At 37.6% G+C, this 19367-nt stretch overlaps 1 protein-coding gene across 1 annotated transcript; it reads left to right on the forward strand.

Moving 5' to 3' along the window:
- The first annotated feature begins 863 nt into the window (after window positions 1–863).
- Window positions 864–14963, forward strand: LOC308083267 (eosinophil peroxidase-like). Its single transcript, XM_080425536.1, has 16 exons — window positions 864–897; window positions 1562–1633; window positions 1798–1885; window positions 3297–3472; window positions 4110–4242; window positions 4609–4732; window positions 5365–5571; window positions 6135–6498; window positions 6829–6989; window positions 9329–9581; window positions 10613–10783; window positions 11485–11722; window positions 12194–12396; window positions 12643–12680; window positions 12865–12972; window positions 14584–14963. Exons 2-16 carry the CDS (start codon window positions 1564–1566, stop codon window positions 14605–14607), a joined length of 2358 nt encoding a protein of 785 aa, XP_080281662.1. The 5' UTR covers window positions 864–897; window positions 1562–1563; the 3' UTR covers window positions 14608–14963.
- The last annotated feature ends 4404 nt before the right edge of the window (window positions 14964–19367 follow it).

Genomic DNA, 19367 nt, shown 5'->3' on the forward strand with positions numbered 1-19367 from the left:
GGTGATGAATTTATAGATAAGACTACACTGAACAATATAAATGTCAACTAGTTGTACGAGCTGCTGTTTTATTGGATCTTGTTTATTCGATACACTTATTTGTTTTAGCTCTTGCTCATTTGATTTTCCTATTTGTCTCATCTGTTTAAGAAAGTAGGTAGCTGATATATTGCACTTTTACCTTAGCGCTAGGTATACTCTTAGTTACTTGTTTTAGAAGAGAATGCACTTAAGACTTCTGGTGATTAGTAGTTAGTAGCGTCTGCTAAATGACTGTAATGTAATGTAATGTATAAATAGGCATGTAGGGAAAAACTTGAATTGGTGAATTGTGACATATATTTTATATTGTCATCAAAGGATGCTGAAACTGCTGCTGCTACTACTACTACTACTATTGTTGTTAGATAAAAAATAAGCTAAATATCTATCATTATTATTATTACCCATATTATTATTATTATTATTATTATCAGAGAGGACTATCTTAATTTTGAAATAATTTTAATTCATGTGTGAACCATTTGTAGATCAATCAATCAATCAATCAATCAATCAAACTTTATTAAGGACACATGGTCCAACATAAAATAACATTCAAATACAAAAACAAACAAAGGCGGACATAGTCCACATAAATTCATAGTCAGGCTTACACGCTTGTGTATGACTTTATCAGTGAATGATAAAGTCATTATTCTTAATGATGTGGAGAAGGAAGAAGGAACTATACCACTTGAGCTGGGGGGGGAGAAGGAAGAAGGAACTACCATTGAGCTGCAACACAGGGGGCAGGGCCTTTTTCTGACTATAAGTAGGGCTAGTGGTACAGTATAGTGGTAGTGCTGTCTACCAACTTCATATGTTGGAGTTCTCAGAGGACCATCAAAGTCACAGGTAAGGGTCATTATTATGTTTCTTTCTGTCATCTTTTGCAAAGATTTGAAAATTACCTATTGTAGGCGATACGGTGGTGTAAAGTAACTAAGTACATTTACTCAAGTACTGTACTTAAGTACAATTTTGAGGTATTTGTACTTTATTTGAGTATTTCCAATTTCCAATACTTTTACTTCTACTCCACTACATCTCGGATCCAAATGTTGTACTTTTACTCCACTACAGTTATTTGAAAACTTTAGTTACTAGTTACTTTGTAGATTTTGATTATTATTACAAAACATACATTAACTACTTAAGTCTTATATACAGTTTGGCCATTTGAAAATAGCCGATCTGCAAGCTCACACCGCGTCGCGATGCGACGCGTTGTGAGCTTGTAGATCGGCTATTTTCAAAAGTTTTTTAGACATTTGAAACTTGTGAAATGGGACATTCTGCATAATGGGTACTTTTACTTCTGGTACTTTAAGTACATTTTGATCACAGTACTTTCGTACTTTTACTCAAGTACATTTTGAATTCCGACTTTAATTTGTAACAGAGTATTTCTACATTGCAGTATTGATACTTTTACTTAAGTAAAGCATTTCAGTACTTTTTCCACCTCCACTTTATATATGAAATAGACTGATATTTCTTCTCTCATGATACATTTCAGAGATGAATCCCTGTCTCTTCATCTGTTTGACACTGGGCATGTGCTTCATGCACAGCCAGTCTACTCCATCAGGTAAAATGTTTTACAAAATGAAAAACTGCATCATTTCATTAAGTTCATATTATATTCATTGTTTAGCTGCTCAGCATTATGTTGGTCATTGCTTGCATGGATATCACAAACCCTGTCAATGTCCATGGTATGGAAGAACTAATTCTCTTTCTGATGGTTTACAGGGGAACATTTGGGCAGCCCATACTTTCAAGATGCTTTTGAGAAGGCAAAGACGATTGTGGATGAAGCTTACAAGTACTCCAGAGAAGAGTGAGTTCATGAATTTACCTACTACCAGTGGTGGAAAGTAACTAAGTACATTTACTTAAGTACTGTACTTAAGTACAATTTTGAGGTATTTGTACTTTACTTGAGTATTTCCAATTTCCAATACTTTTACTTCTACTCCACTACATCTCAGAGGCAAATATTGTACTTTAACTCCACTACAATTATTTGAGAACATTAGTTACTAGTTACTTTTCAGATATAAATTATGATATTATGAAACATACATTAACCACTTTAGCCCTGTTTTATACATAGGCTATTTGAAAATAGCAGATCTACAAGCATTGCGACGCGTTGTGAGCTTGTAGATCGGCTATTTTCAAATATTTTGTACTTTTACTTTTGGTACTTTAAGTACATTTTGATGCCAATACTTTTGTACTTTTACTCAAGTACATTTTTAATTCTCGCCTTTTACTTGTAACAGAGTATTTTTTACATTGCAATATTGGTACTTTTACTTAAGTAAAGAATTTGAGTACTTTTTCCACCACTGCCTACTACATACAGTACAGTTCACTAAACAACTGAAGAATGCATACAACCCATTTATTCTGCTTCAACAGGAACAGCAATAATCAGTAAAAGAAATAATTATTTTAAATGGTTTGTGTAACACCCAGGAAGGGAAACTAAAGCTAATGATCTTATCCACTATAGCCTAAAAGGGAATCATCCTCGGCTGGGGGAAAATTAGGCTTTTGATCTTTAGGCAGAGGCTCTGAGCTAATCTACTACACTTGAATAACAAATGAAAACAAAAATGGAGGACATTTCGATCTCTGTAGGACAGGGGTGATGCAACTTCGATGATGGAAAGGGCCACTGTATTTCCACACTCACTCCAGGGGGCCACATTGCATATTGTCACCTCTTATCTCCGTATTTTAAAATTTTTCATAAATGAATGCTGTACTATGTCACAAAAGTAGCAAAAATAGCCGATCTACAAGCTCAAAACACGTCGCAGTGCGACGCGTTTTGAGCTTGTAGATCTGCTATTTTTGCTATTTTTTAATTGAATCCTGAATTATTTTTTGCTATTTTTGAATTGGAATCCTGAAAAGTCAAATGTTTTGTTTAATTTCAAATGCATTTAGTTATACTTATGTTAACTTTATGAACTTAAATACAAATACATTGGACATAAAAAAAGACAATAGAATTGTAATACTAGTCATTAAGCTACTAATACAGACTGAAGTAATGAAAGCGGGTTATGTTTGCATGTTTGGAATTGTAACAGCTGAAATCAATAATATATCAGTATTCCGATATTAACCTGCGGGACGCATTAAGTGAAGGTGGGGGCCGCATGTGGCGCCAGTTGCCCATGTGTGCTGTAGGACATGATTCTTTAATTTATCATTACTGCCTATTTTCTTTCAAGGAGCCTGCGCAGGGTGCGTAGGGATCACGTTAGCCCCTCTGATATCCTTCGGCTCATGAAGCAACCCCGTGGAGATACCCGCCAAGCGGTGCGATCTGCAGACTACATGGCCCAAACCATCAGACTGCTGCACGACAAGGTCCACCATGTGCACAAACGCTCGCTGAATGCAACAGGTCAGCCGAAATTTCAAAACAAATGCACATTCCACACAATCTAATACCTAATAGAAAAGTGCAATCTAGCTGATCTGCAAGCTCACAATATGTAGCATTGTGAGGCGTTGTGGGCTTGTAGATCACCATTTTTGGTGAACAATTCCATGACAAAGTATAAATCAGGCTCATATAGGCTACATCAGGGGTCTTCAACAGGGGGTCCTCAGAGTAACTACAGGGGGGCCGCCAAATCTTTGTGTGATATAGACTTTTTTTACACCAACCACTTGAACCCTATCGTCCCTATTCTGAGGGGAACATTAGCCAAAAAATTGCAGATCTACAAGCACACAACGCCTCACGCTGCGAGGCGTTGTGTGCTTGTAGATCTGCTATTTTCGGCCAAGAGTTTTGGTGTAGAGGGGGGGGGAAAGAGAGGACCAAGTACAGAGCCAACGGTCAAGTTTACAAAGTATTGATGGTTTAAGTGGTTAAATGTCTGAAAACACACACATGAATACAATATGTAGTGGGGGGGGGTCCCTGCTTCATCTTTCTCTCAGCTAGGGGGTCCTTGGCCTGAAAAACGTTGAAGACCCCTGGGCTGCATTATATAGAAACTCACAGACACAAACTTTTTATTGGTTCTTTTCAGATCTTCTTACTCCTGAGCAGCTGACGAGCCTCGCTGAAATAACGGGATGTTCTGCTCGAGTGCGTGACCCACAATGCCACACCATCCAAAACCTGGACAGGTTTCGCACGGCCACAAGCGTCTGCAACAACTTGTGAGAGCTGCCATCTTGCATTTGTTACATTACACAGCTGAGCCTAATTAGGCTGTATATAGCCATCAAGATGTATAACAGAATCAGAATCAGAATCAGAATCACTTTATTTGTCACTTTCTATCATAACTTTGATAGGACTACTTTAATTATATGAAATATAATTTGATTTGATGATTGAGCACCTTGTGTTTTCAAGACATCAATTTAAAATTTGAAACTTATCTTTAAGAAAAGCAAATGTTCCAGAACAGTGTTTTAAATATTACAGCTACATTTGTTAGAAATGTGTCTGGAATTGTCTGTTTCCTTTGGGTTTCTCAATTGAATCTATCAAATGCATGACTTGCGTATATTCATTTTTAGGAGGAACCCTCGTCTTGGGGCCTCCAACACCCCGTTCGCCCGCTGGCTTTCTGCTGAATACGATGATGGAATCTTCCTGACAAAAGGCTCCAGAAACAAGATCAACAATTTCATGCTCCCACTGGTATGATATAGCGTAGGCTACTGGATGTCAAATATTTTACTCAAGTCAAAGTATCAATACTGCACTATAGAAATACTCCGTTACAAGTAGAAGTCTGTAATTCAAAATGTACTTGAGTAAAAGTACAAAAGTATTGGTATCAAAATGTACTTAAAGTATCAAAAGTAAAAGTACTCATTATGAAGAATGTCCCATTTCAAATTTCAAATGTATAAACATATTTTGAAAATAGCCGATCTACAAGCTCACAATGTGTCGCATCGCAACGCATTGTGAGCTTGTAGATCGGCTATTTTCAAATGGCCGAAATGTATATATTGCTGAAGTGGTTAATGTATGTTTGTAATAATAATCAAAATCTACAAAGTAACTAGTAACTAAAGATTTCAAATAATTGTAGTGGAGTAAAAGTACAAAATCCCCATCTGGATGGAGTACAAGTAAAAGTATTTGAAATTGGAAATACTCAAGTAAAGTACAAATACCTCAAAATTGCACTTACTGTAAGTACAGTACTTGAGTAAATGTACTTACTTACTTTCCACCACTGTGCATGAAGCATGACATAATCAGAATAACATCTTCAATAAATGACTTTGCAAACGTAACCAAATTCTGCTCCTCTCTATAAGGTGAGATCGGTCTCCAACAGCATTCTACGCACAATGGATGCCAACGTGGTCAGCGACAGAGAGAACACCCTCATGACCACCTTTTTTGGCCAGTGGAACGATCACGATCTCAGCTTCACGCCGTTCTCCCCCAGCATTCGTTCCTTCAGCAAAGGCGTTAACTGTGAGGAGAGCTGTGAGGAAGAAGAGCCCTGCATCCCCGTTGTGGTTGGTGTCCTCCTTCTAGCCTTACTGCAATAATCTTTATGTTCATGTTATGTTATTATCCTGCAACAATTTCAACATTTCCCCAAACTGTTCCCAGTGTTGCTGTTTTTTTCTTCCCATAAACTTCAAGCACTTTGAATCTGGTGTCCCTATTTTCCCACTGAGCATATTTCGGGCTATTAGACGTTTTAAAATACGTCTAACGGCTCTGCTAAAACCGGGTTATAACTGGTCCAACAGTGAAAGTTTTTTCAACGTCTATTCTTAGCCTTGACGTTGATTAGCTGTTTTTTAAGCGTCCATATAGACGTCTATATTATAGCCGTTAAGTCTATAATATCGACGTCTATATGTAGTCGATTAAAAAACAGCTAATCAACGTCTAGGCTAAGAATAGACGTTGAAAAAACTTTCACTGTTAGACCAGTTATAACCCGGTTTTAGACTGACGTCTAATAGCCAACTATGGCTCATTGGGTTGGATATGTCATTAAACTAATTTTCACTATTTTGTCACAGTATATACGGCTTAAGTGATTTAATCTATGCTTTCCAATGAACAGTTCCCCAAAGATGACCCTCGTCGCCCCCGCCCCCCTGAAGGCTGCCTGCCTTCCTTCAGATCGGCACCTGCTTGTGGAACAGGAACTTCTGCCTTCAATTTTGGCGGTGAACCCAACAAGAGAGAGCAGATCAACGCTCTGACATCCTTCCTTGACCTTGGCCAAGTATATGGGGCTGAGGAACAGCTAGCGATTCGCCTCCGTGACTTAACAAATGACAGGGGCCTGATGCGTGTCAATGCGCCACTGCGAGACAGTGGACGTGAACTGCTTCCCTTCGACCCTATGAATGCAAACATGTGTGCCACACGCAGAAAGATCACCGGTGACCGAAATGCAACAGAGGTGCCCTGTTTCCTTGCAGGTTAGTGTGAGCTCTGTTTGACTCTGAGGCTGAGTATAAAATATTTTAAAGGGATAGTTCACCCCACAAAATGACTTTTTTTCTATCGATTAGTCACTCCATGGAGACTTGAATTCATGGATATTCATTTGTTTTTTTGTCACATTCCTTATTGGCTTAGGAATGTGACAAAAACACTGATGACGAATGAAGAATGCTATTGATACACTCTTTTAAAGCCCACCTGACCACTCAAATTAAGGCAAACATCCAATGATAGTATTTGACATGTTGACAAGAGGACGTGATTGATATTTGGTCATTGTCTGTTTTGCTATTATTTTTTTTCAGGTGACACCCGTGTGAATGAGAACTTATACCTGACATCTATTCACACGCTATTCCTGCGTGAACACAACCGTCTAGCGCGTGCACTGAAGAGAATCAACCCCCAATGGGACGGTGAGACGCTCTACCAAGAGGCTCGCAAGATCAATGGTGCCTACACACAGGTAACATGACCTTTGCAACATGTCAACTTGTGCTCATATTTCTCATATTAAAGGGATAGTTCACCCCCAAAGTGACTTTTTTTCTATCGATTAGTCACCCCATGGAGACTTGAATTCATGGATATTGTTTTGTTTTTGTCACATTCCTAAGCCAATAATTTGATGACCGGCAGTGGTTCTGGTCAGTGGTGGAAAGTAGCTAAGTACATTTACTTAAGTACTGTACTTAAGTACATTTTTTAGGTATTTGTACTTTACTTGAGTATTTCCAATTTCCAATACTTTTACTTCTACTCCACTACATCTCAGAGGCAAATATTGTACTTTTACTCCACTACAATTATTTGAAAACTTTAGTTACTAGTTACTTTTCAGATCATAAATTACATTATAATATAATATAATATAAAATTTACATTATAAAACATACATTAACCACTTTAGCACTATTTTATACATAGGCTATTTGAAAATAGCCGATCTACAAGCTCACAACGCGTCGCATCGCGATGCGTTGTGAGCTTGTAGATCTGCTATTTTCAAATATTTAGTACTTTTACTTTTGATACTTTAAGTACATTTTGATTCCAATACTTTTGTACTTTTACTCAAGTACATTTTTAATTCTGGACTTTTACTTGTAACAGAGTATTTCTACATTGCAGTATCGATACTTTTACTTAAGTAAAACATTTGAGTACTTTTTCCACCACTGGTTCTGGTAGGAGACACAAAGAGCCTCCTCTGTGTCTCCTACCGGAACCACTGCCTGTCCGCTGGTCATCAAATTTTTGGGTGGTCAATCAATTTTTGGGGTTAACTATCCCTTTAAAAACATAATAATAATAATAAATCAAAGTAAGTAAGACAAGATAAGTTAGGCCATAGGGAAATGCAGGTGTAGAATTAAATACAGGTGAGGTACAGGTACATAGTTAGCACATAAACATAAGCTCAGATTCTGGCACTAGATATCTGTGCCAGATCTCTAAATGAATGAATACACAGTATGTACAGTCAATAGATATATATGTTCAGTCTTTCAATAAATGATGGTGGATGAGAGGGGTCCTCCAGGATAGCATTCAGCTTCCTCCTCATCCTCAGTGGTGGAAAAAGTACTCAAATTCTTTACTTAAGTAAAAGTACCAATACTGTAAAATAAGAATACTCTGTTACAAGTACAAGTCCAGAATTAAAAATTTACTTGAGTAAAAGTACAAAAGTATTGGCATCAAAATGTACTTAAAGTACCAAAAGTAATAGTACTAAATGTTTGAAAATAGCAGATCTACAAGCTCACAACGCGTCGCTTCGCGACGCGTTGTGAGCTTGTAGATCGGCTATTTTCAAATAGCCTATGTATAAAACAGGGCTAAAGTGGTTAATGTATGTTTCATAATATCATAATTTATATCTGAAAAGTAACTAGTAACTAATGTTCTCAAATAATTGTAGTGGAGTTAAAGTACAATATTTGCCTCTGAGATGTAGTGGAGTAGAAGTAAAAGTATTGGAAATTGGAAATACTCAAGTAAAGTACAAATACCTCAAAATTGTACTTAAGTACAGTACTTAAGTAAATGTACTTAGTTACTTTCCACCACTGCAAGTCATCCTCCACGCCATAATCATCTTCAGACAAAATGTAGAAACAGGTGAACAACTAAAACAGAACTGCCAGAACTACAGATGAGACAGACTGTACATAATATTCATCCAGACCAGGGGTGGGCAACTTTGATGATGGGGATGGCCACTGTATTTCCACACTCACTCCAGAGGGCCACATCTCATATAATGTCGGGCAGAAACCTCTTGTCTATGTATTTTAACTTTTTTCCCAATTAATGCCCTACTTCGTCATTCTATGTCACACAAAAGTAACAAAAATAGCCGATCTACAAGCTCAAAACGAGTCGCAGTGCGACGCGTTTTGAGCTTGTAGATCTGTTATTTTTGGCCATTTTTTTATTGGAATCCTGAAAAGCAACATTTTTATTTAATTTCCAATGCATTTAGTTATACTTGTAATAACTTTATGAACTTAAATACAAATACATTTGACATTAAAAAAAAGTATTTTAAGTATTTTAATACCAGTCATTAAGCTGCTAATATAGACTGAAGTAATTAAAGCGGGTCATGTTTGCATGTTTTGGAATTGTAACAGCTGAAATCAATAATATATCAGTATTCCGATATTAACCTGCGGGCCAAATTAAGTGAAGGTGGGGGCCGCATGTGGCCCCCGGGTCGCCAGTTGCCCATGTATGATCCAGACACTCACTGTTCCTACACATGGCTGACTCACACCACAATACTCCATTATCTTCTAGGTGTTCGTGTTCCGGGACTACCTGCTACATATTCTTGGTCCTGCCGAAATCCGAGCGCTTGGGCCTTACCGTGGCTACAACCCTAACGTAGACCCCAGCGTCTCCAACGTGTTTGCTACGGCAGCGTACCGCTTTGCACACAACACCCTCCAGCCTGTCTTGCCCCGCCTGGATGAAAACTACAGGCAGGCTAACGTCCGCAATGTCCCCTTGTTCCAGGCCTTCTTTACTCCCTGGAGAGTTGTTTTTGAAGGTACAGTACGTCATTCAGTGAAGACCAGTGTACTATACATGCAGTGGTGGAAAATAACTAATTACATTTACTCAAGTACTGTACTTAAAGGGGAAATCCACCCATTTTCAATATTTAACTATGTCATTAATATAGCATAAAGGAGTTGTGTGGAAATAAGAAAAAATTAAAAAAAAAATTAACATTGCAAAAAAATTTAACATTGCAAAAAATTTAACATTGCAAATTACACTGTGATGACTCATCATGGTGTAATTTGCAATGTTAATTTTTTTGCAATGTTAATTTTTTTTTTAATTTCTTCTTATTTCCACACAACTCCTTTATGCTATATTAATGACATAGTTAAATATTGAAAATGGGTGGATTTCCCCTTTAAGTACAATGTTGTGGTATTTTTACTTTACTGGAGTATTTCCAATTTTCAGTACTTTTACTTCTACTCCACTACATCTCAGAGGCAAATATTGTACTTTTATTCCACTACAATTATTTGAAAGCTTTAAGTTACTAGTTACTTTGCAGATATAAATTATTACGTTATAAAACATACATTAACAACTTTAGCCCTATTTTATACCTAGGCTATTTGAAAATAGCCGATCTACAAGAGATCTGCTATTTTCTAAAGATTTGTATACATTTTATACATTTGAAAACTTTTCTGCGTAACACATTCCGCGTAATGAGTACTTTCTACTTTTGGTACTTTAAGTACATTTCGATACCAATACTTTTGTACTTTTACTCAAGTAAATTATGAATTCTGTACTTTCACGAGTATTCCTACATTGCAGTATTGATACTAATAAGTAAAATACGTGAGTATTTTTTCCACCACTGTATACATGAAGGCAAAACATATCTTTCATGATTCACATTATAGGCTATTCATCACAAAAATGTAAAAATGTGAAAATGTATTTCCTAAGTCCATAAATGATTGTATTTTCAAAGACAATCGGAGTTTTTTAAATAATATTTCTTCAATGGTTATTGTAACAATAACATTTTTACATTGGTTTTCTCAGGTGGCATTGACCCCGTGCTCCGTGGCATGGTTAGATCGCCAGCTAAACTGAACACTCAGGATAACATGCTGGTGGATGCTGTGAGGGACCAGCTTTTCAAATTCATCTTTGAAGTAGCTTTGGACCTGGGCGCTCTCAACATGGCTAGAGGACGTGACCATGGCCTTCGTGGTACAGTACATGTGTTAACCTCTTTCAACCTGGTGTCCATATTTCATTATAGGAGAAATAAGAAAGTCTGCACACTGAAAAATTTAAAAGAAGCTCCCAGTAAAGGCTTTATTGAAGCCTTGACTGGGAGCTTCTTTTGAAATTGTCAGTGTGCAGACTTTATTATTTCTCTTATATATATCCACTGTTGGTCCTGCACCTGCCGTCCAGTGGATGTGCCAGTTTTATTGTTTCCATATTTCATTATAGGCCTATGCGAAGATTTCAAAAATGTTTACAATATATAAAACATTCAAAAACAACTTTTGGGGGGGAAATATTATATCTACAAGCTGGGAACGGATCTGTGTAACCACTTAAATTATTATAATTTTATTATTATCATTATTTTATACTTTTGGTATAAAAAAATGGCAGATATACAAGCTCATAGTGCGGCACCGAGTGCAGCGCTATGAGAAAAAGCAAACATTTTTTACTCAAATCTTTGCTTCTGTGGGTCCCTGGAACAAAATATTTTGCGATGGGGATCCGTGGCCTAATACATATATAATTTTGGAGGTTCTTGATGTGAAAAAGTTTGAGAACCACTAATATAACAACATACGTTTTTCAGAAAACTGTTATAGGATCTAGAAGACATTTGTAGAATCGGAACCTTACGCCAAAATCCATAACAAATGTCTTTGTTTACCAACAAGGTTACAACGCCTGGCGCAGGGGTTGCGGGCTCTCTCAACCTCAAAATGAGGCTCAGCTTGGTCAAGTTCTGGGGAACCGTAACCTGGCTCGCAGGCTGCTTCAGCTCTATGGCACACCTGACAACATCGATGTCTGGCTCGGTGGTGTAGCCGAGCCTTTTAGCGGAGGTGCCCGCGTTGGCCCTCTGTTTGCCTGTCTCATTAGAAAACAGTTCCAGGATATCCGTCTAGGAGACAGGTGAGTGATATAGAAATACATACAGTACTCAGTATTCATACAATGCATGCATGCATGCATGCATGCATGCATACATACATACATACATACATACATACGTACGTACGTACGTACGTACGTACGTACGTACGTACGTACGTACGTACGTACGTACATACGTATGTATGTATGTATGTATGTATGTATGTATGTATGCATGCATGCATGCATACATACATACATACATACATACGTACGTACGTACGTACGTACGTACGTACGTACATACATACATACATACATACATACATACATACATACATACATAAACATGTGTGTGTGTGTGTGTGTGTGTGTGTGTGTGTGTGTGTGTGTGTGTGTGTGTGTGTGTGTGTGTGTGTGTGTGTGTGTGTGTGTGTGTGTGTGTGTGTGTGTGTGTGTGTGTGTGTGTGTGTGTGTGTGTGTGTGTCACACCTTCTTTTCTATTCCCAGGTTGTGGTATGAGGCTCCAGGCGTCTTCACCCGTGAACAGAGAGCTGAACTGCAACGCGTAACCCTGGCCACGATCATCTGTGACAACACTGGAATCCGCACTGTTCCTCAGGACGTCTTCACTGTGACATCAAGGCTCGTCAACTGCAACAGAATCCCAAGGCTGAATCTGGAGAGATGGAGAGAGCCGAGACGCAGCTCAGGTGAAAGAGCATTTTAATTCTTAATTGGGGGGGGATTGATCTACTGTTCTTAGTAATATTCTGTTGGTTATAATTCATGTTCAATAATGTATGTATTATTCAATGTTCAACATTCAATATTCAAATATTGTTACATCTTGTGCACAAGTACATGAGAAAACAATTATTTAGTTCTGCTTCCTCTGAATATAGCTAGTGAAAATATAGCTGCAAATTATGGTTTTAATGAAAATGTTGGTGTTGCAGGCCCAGAAGAAAATGATCCAAATGTCCAAGGAAATGAGGTCAGAATCTGTTTATGTTTTTATTGTAGTGTTATTTGGTGCAATGTCTTGACAACCACTTGATCAAGGGTTATACTAACAATTTCACCAAGTTTATTTGATCAGCACCAGTCTCAAAAATACAATCTTCTAAATTGTGAGACAAAATAAGCTACATTTTCAAATTTCTGTCTTTGATATGAAGAATGAGACAAATGCATTGAACCAAGACGAACAAGCCAACCAGGTCGACCCGATGGACCAAGAGAACCAGCTTCATGGACTGGATGACCAGGAGCTTCAGGACAATGAGGTAATCAACTAATATACAGTATATCTCGGCCAATAACAAGTCAGAATAGGCTCTATAAACAGCAGACATATTGTGAAGACAATCATAGGTGTTACCAATGATACTAATGAAGGCTCTGTTCCATTCTGGTCAAACAGAGTCAGGGTGCTGATATTGTGCATGTTGGCTCACTGGAAAGACTCTGCTACACCAGTGGGTCTAATATCTGGGTCCAGGGACCCTCATGGTTCCGGGTCCATTTGGTTATGGAGTTATGGGGGTCGTGGAAATTGAAAATTCTGAGAACCACTTTGCTACACGAAATGGAACAGAGCCTTCATTAGTATCATTTGTAACACCTGTGAGGGAAGTGAAAATATGGCTGCTGTGCATAGAGCCTATTATGCATAGGCTCTGTGTACAACTGTAGTCCCAGGTTTCCATAAGGTTGCATATAGGCCTACCTGTTTCCTGCTCTGTTCCGGTTAATTTCCCTTTAGGGCATAGCACTGGCGGCCATTTTCTGGTTCCATCGTTCCAGACCCCATTCATTTTTCCCATAGAGAAAATATATATAGTATATCATATAATTAAATTTTATTTTTTATTTTTTCACAGAATCAAATGTTTTATGGTCATGATTCACCAGGAGCCTGGATGGCTTGATTCTAGCCTTAAATTAATTGACATAAATATTTTTGGAAATCTCTATGGGAAAAAAAATTATGGGGTCTGGAACGATGGAACCAGAAAATGGCCGCTACTGGTATGCCCTATAGCTTCATCTGATTGACTCAGCAGCAGATTTGAACTGGAAACGCCTGTGAAGATGTCATTTCTGTTTCAACCCTGCTGCCAAGCCAATCAAATGAACCATGTGTGAACACGAACCAGAACAGAGAACGGGTATGCCAACTGACTACAGTTATGGAACAAGACCATTAGTTCCCCATCATACAATGCTGTTGCATGCCAAAATAGTGAATCTACAAGCTTCCAATGCATCGTGTCACGACTCGTTGTGAGCTTATTATCTTTCTGCAGTTGTGGAAAAAATACTCTATACTAAATATTTTACTTAAGTAAAAGTACAAATACTGCAATGTAGAAATACTCTTTTACAAGTAAAAGTTCTGAATTCAAAATTTACTTCAGACCTTTACTAAAAGACCTTATTGTAAGTCGCTTTGGATAAAAGCGTCTGCTAAATGACTGTAATGTAATGTAATGTAAAAGTACAAACGTATTGGTATCAAAATGCACTTAAAGTACCAAAAGTAAGAGTACTCGTTACGCAGAATATAGAACAAGTTTTCAAATGTATAAAATTCATAAACATCCTCTGAAAATAGCAGATCGGCTATTTTCAAATGGCCGAAATGTATATAGGACTGAAGTGGTTAATGTATGTTTTGTAATTATAATCAAAATCTACAAAGTAACTAAAGTTTTCAAATAATTGTAGTGGAGTAAAAGTACAATATTTGTAAAAGTACTGAAATTGGAAATACTCAAGTAAAGTCAAAAATATGTCAAAGATGTATTTAAGTACAGTACTTGAGTAAATGTACTTAGTTACTTTACACCACTATCTTTCTGTGAGAGTGACCTTTCATCTATGCTTCTCCCTAGATCCCACAGGTCACCACACATTAAAAGGGGACAAGAGGTTGCAGCAGTAATATGAAGAGTATCCATAGAGGCCTAGAAGGCCTTAAATACTGTAGCAACATCTTCTACCTGTCTTGATTGCTCATACACTGAGTGCTTAATTACTTAATATATTTTTCAACAATTCATCAAACATGATATGGGTTCCATAATTGTTTTACACTTTCTTGTAATCATTTGAACATGTATGCCAGTGAGATAGCATTTGAGCAAAATGCTGAAAATATTGAACACTGTTACTGCACATCCTGCTGTTTATTTTTTCTTCTTACTATCTGTAATAACCTATTTTAATTATGGATTTTACCAGTATTATATGGAAGAGCTTATACTGTAATTGTGAACAAATATTATACCTTATGCACTGAATATATTTTGTATATTTTGTGATTTACGCTATTGCTTTTTGTTTTGTTTTACGGTAATCCAAAAAAAAACTGTTTTATTGTGCATTCAACATTAAAAAGGTGAAACTAAGCAAAAGTGTTTTTATTGTATCTAGTTATCTAAAGTATGGTAATAATAATATTCGTATACTGTCCTAATTGATTGATTAGTTGCTTTATTAACCACTTAAGCCCTATTTTATACTTTAGTCTTATGATTATGACATGCAAAAATAACAATCTCCAAGCTCACATGTTACAAAGTGCAATTGCACATTGCAACTGTTGTGTCCTTAGGTCTGCTATTTTTGCAATGAATGCAAATTTCTGCCAATAATGACACCCCCAAAACCGGGGTTAATTTGGTTACAGTGTCATGCATCTTTCCTGGTGCTCAGGAAGCCCACATGGGCTTAAAGGACATTTATAACAATATGTAGGCAATCTAGGCATCACAATGTTATTGTTTCAGTCACGGTGCTATTGTTTACTGACCTTTCAAAGTGTTCATAGGGTCATACATAGTTATTAAAAACACTGAATGACTTTGCTGTTACAATAAAACAACTTATTTGCATAGAGTACGCACAGTACAGCCTTCACTGTTATGCCATCCTCATATAGCCTATAACAGATGCACTCTCAGATCATTATAGCCAACCCTTGTTTTCTATACTTTAGCTAACTAGACAAAGATGATATGCAGACACATTTTTGCATGTAGGCCTAATCATGTTCTTACTTCACCCATTCATAATAGTCCTCCACTTCTTATGTCCAGGTTTGTAATAGGTCCAATACATCATCTGGGTCATCACCAGTGGAGATGATCTCCCCATAGGGTAGCTTGCTGCCAGTGCCATGGTGTGCTTTAGCCAGCATCCTCCTTATAAGAGCAACACACTCTGCTTGTTTGTGAGTACTGTAGGCTAACTATGATATTTATGAGTTGTGTAGTTATCATTTATTTTACTCAAGGCTCCAACTTAAGCAGTGGTGGAAAGTAACATTTACATTTACTGAATTACAGGTACAATTTCCTGAACTTTTACTTCTACTCCACTACATCTCAGAGGCAAATATTGTACTTTTACTCCACTACAATTATTTGAAAACTTTAGTTACCAGTTACTTTGCAGATTTATTATTATTACAAAACATACATTAACCACTTCAGCCCTATATACATTTCGGCCGTTTGAAAATAGCCGATCTACAAGCTCACAATGCGCTGCGATGCCACGCATTGTGAGCTTGTGACTTTTACACATTTAATACATTTGAAAACCTGTGAAATGGGACATTATAGATAATGAGTACTTTTACTTTTGTACTTTAAGTATATTTTGATACCAATACTTTTGTACTTTTACTCAAGTAAATTTTGAATTCTGGACTTTTACTTGTAACAGAGTATTTCTGCACTGTAGTATTGATACTTTTACTTAAGTAAAACATTTTAGTACTTTTTACACTACTGAACTTAAGACATCACTGCATCATATACACGTCTCTTAAGCAAGGATCAGGCTATACTAGTTAGTTAGTTAGATAGATAGATAGATAGATAGATAGATAATATACAATACTATGCAAAACTTCATATATACTAGTAGTAATACAAATATATACAGTAAACAGTTGGGGGGTGGGGGGGAGTTTAAGACACACAGGAAGTAATGTAAAAAAAAACCCAATAATTATTAAGAGACAAAGTAACTATATATACAAACATCCTGCCTGATGCAGAACAAGAAAGACGCCATTAATTATGAATTATCTTTTTAAGGATATTTTTGAACTTGTTAACTAGTTGTACGAACTCTTGTTTTATTGTTTTATTGGATCTTGTTTATTCGATACACTTATTTGTTTTAGCTCTTGCTCATTTGATTTTCCTACTTTGTCTCATCTGTTTATGAAAGTAGGTATGATATATTGCACTTTTACTTTAGCGCTAGGTATACTCTTGGTTGCTTATTTTAGAAGAGAATGCACTTAATGCTTCTGGTTTTAGAAGAGAATGCACAAATGCTTCTGGTTTTAGAAGAGAATGCACTTAATGCTTCTGGTTTTAGAAGAGAATGCACTTAATGCTTCTGGTGATTGGTAGTTTTGTTCCCTACCTATGTTGAATGCACTTACTGTAAGTTGCTTTGGATAAAAGTAATGAAAAGTCACTAGAGGGCACCATCGCATCACTTTTCCGTGCACAAAATGACAGCCCTTTTAAATGGTTCATTGTTGTCTTCCTCTACTGTAGATGGTATGTGTAGTCTTGGTGCAGTTTGCCCTGGTATATACATGTTTTAAAACATGTCGATGATTGGAGCTTGTTGTAAGACAAGGATTTCACCCAATTTTCTACACGAGTAGAACCTGTAATAGTTGGGTCATCTGTGGCACTTCCGTGACCGTGGAGAGCGAAGGTCCGTTTCTCAATGGATTTGTCATCTAGGAGGGTTATTAAACAAATTTAGCCGGGGTGTATTTTTAAAAGGGGCGGGGAAAATGTGTGAGAGACCAAAATCCAAAATGGCTGCCGTGAAAATGAACGTTTTAATGGTTTGACCTACAAAGATGCGCAATACATGGTTTCAGAGCTTATTTTGGTCAAGGAATACATATTTGGTGTTTATATAATGATTTGACCTATTGTTGACCTTCAAATGCAAGATGGCTGCCAATTATGAGCTCCAAAAGGTTCTTTTTTCAAAATCGTCACAGAGCCTTCTTATTAGGCTCTAATGAAAGCTCTGCTCACGATGAGTTGAATAATATACAGTATAAGTACACAGAAGTAATCTCTGAGGTCAATAAAGTCAATGTTTGTGTGTAAACAACAGTTACTGATTTGCAGTTTCCCATTAAATAGTGTAGGCTACTGAGAATATGGTGTCCAGTTCACCCCATCACATTTTCATAATGAACCAAAAATAAATTAGCACTATAGCCTAACATAACATAGTATTCTGTATGCAAAGCTAGAAAGGTTAGTTGCTTGAGGTGAATTTAAAGGTCAACTCATTTGTCACCCTTATTTTGTAGTATTGTCCCAGTGTTTCCTGTCTGTCTAGTTACTTTTACCTGCCTTGTCTAACCAGTCTTGTGATTTTGTCAGTGTTTCCACCTGTGTCCTCTTGGTCCCCTAGCCTATCCCAGTGTTGATTGTCTGTTGAGTTCACCTGTGTCCTGTTAATCCCTGTCTATTTAAGCACTGTGTTCTTGTTGGTCTGTAGACCTTTGTCATGTGAGGTTGTTAGTCCTTGTTATTTGTGCTCAAGAATCTTGGACATTTGATTTGGGATAAGAACCTCTCTACAGAGCAGGATGCACCGCACGCCCTCACACCCCGTCTGTAGTGCTTTCCTCGTAGTGCTTGGTCTACCAACCCCTCCACTACTACCCCTGCTGTAACCAGAGTGTCTGCCATTCCAGAGCCTTTGAATTGCTTGTAGATGGCATAGATGTAGGACATCAGCTGGTGGAAAGGTACGAGGATTGGGAGTATGTCCTTGAACATTTCTGGATTCTCCGCCTTGAGCTGAGTGAGCGTCTTGTAGATGCAGGTCACCAACAAGAAAGGAGAATGTTTCACCATTATGTCATTCACCACTGACTTGTTTGAAGGTTCATTGTATGTTGTGTGGTAATAAGGCTTGCTCTTGTTGGGTGGTGGACAATCTGGGAACCCAGATCCAACTGAAAATGTAAAACAGCGACCTCTGCTGTTTGTTCTATGTCTGTTGGCTCTGGGCGGAAGAAAACGTAACACCAGTGCGCAAGGAAACCGGGGTTTAGGTCTGCCTTCAGCTTTCACTTCCGGTGGGTGCCACTATGTTTTCATTCCCACTAACAATATTTCTACACGGAACACTAACACCACTTCTCCCAGAGAACATGGATCGTTTTGGTTATAAGCCCACTTGTTTCTATGATGCTCTGGAATGGCAGGCACTCTAATGTCCAAGATTCTTGAGCACAAAGAACAAGGACTAACAACCTCACATGACAAAGGTCTACAGACCAACAAGAACACAGTGCTTAAATAGACAGGGATTAACAGGACACAGGTGAACTCAACAGACAATCAACACTGGGATAGGCTGGGGGACTAAGAGGACACAGGTGGAAACACTGACAAAATCACAAGACTGATTAGACAATGCAGGTAAAAGTAACTAGACAGACAGGAAACACTGGGACAATACTACAAAATAAGGGTGACAAATGAGTTGACCTTTAAATTCACCTCAAGCAACTAACCTTTCTTGCTTTGCATACAGAATACTATGTTATGTTAGGCTATAGTGCAAATGTTTGGTTCATTATGAAAATGTGATGGGATGAACTGGACAC

This window comes from Gymnoscopelus braueri, assembly GCF_963280865.1.
Source record: "Gymnoscopelus braueri genome assembly, chromosome: 4".
In the NCBI taxonomy this organism is placed as follows: domain Eukaryota; kingdom Metazoa; phylum Chordata; class Actinopteri; order Myctophiformes; family Myctophidae; genus Gymnoscopelus; species Gymnoscopelus braueri.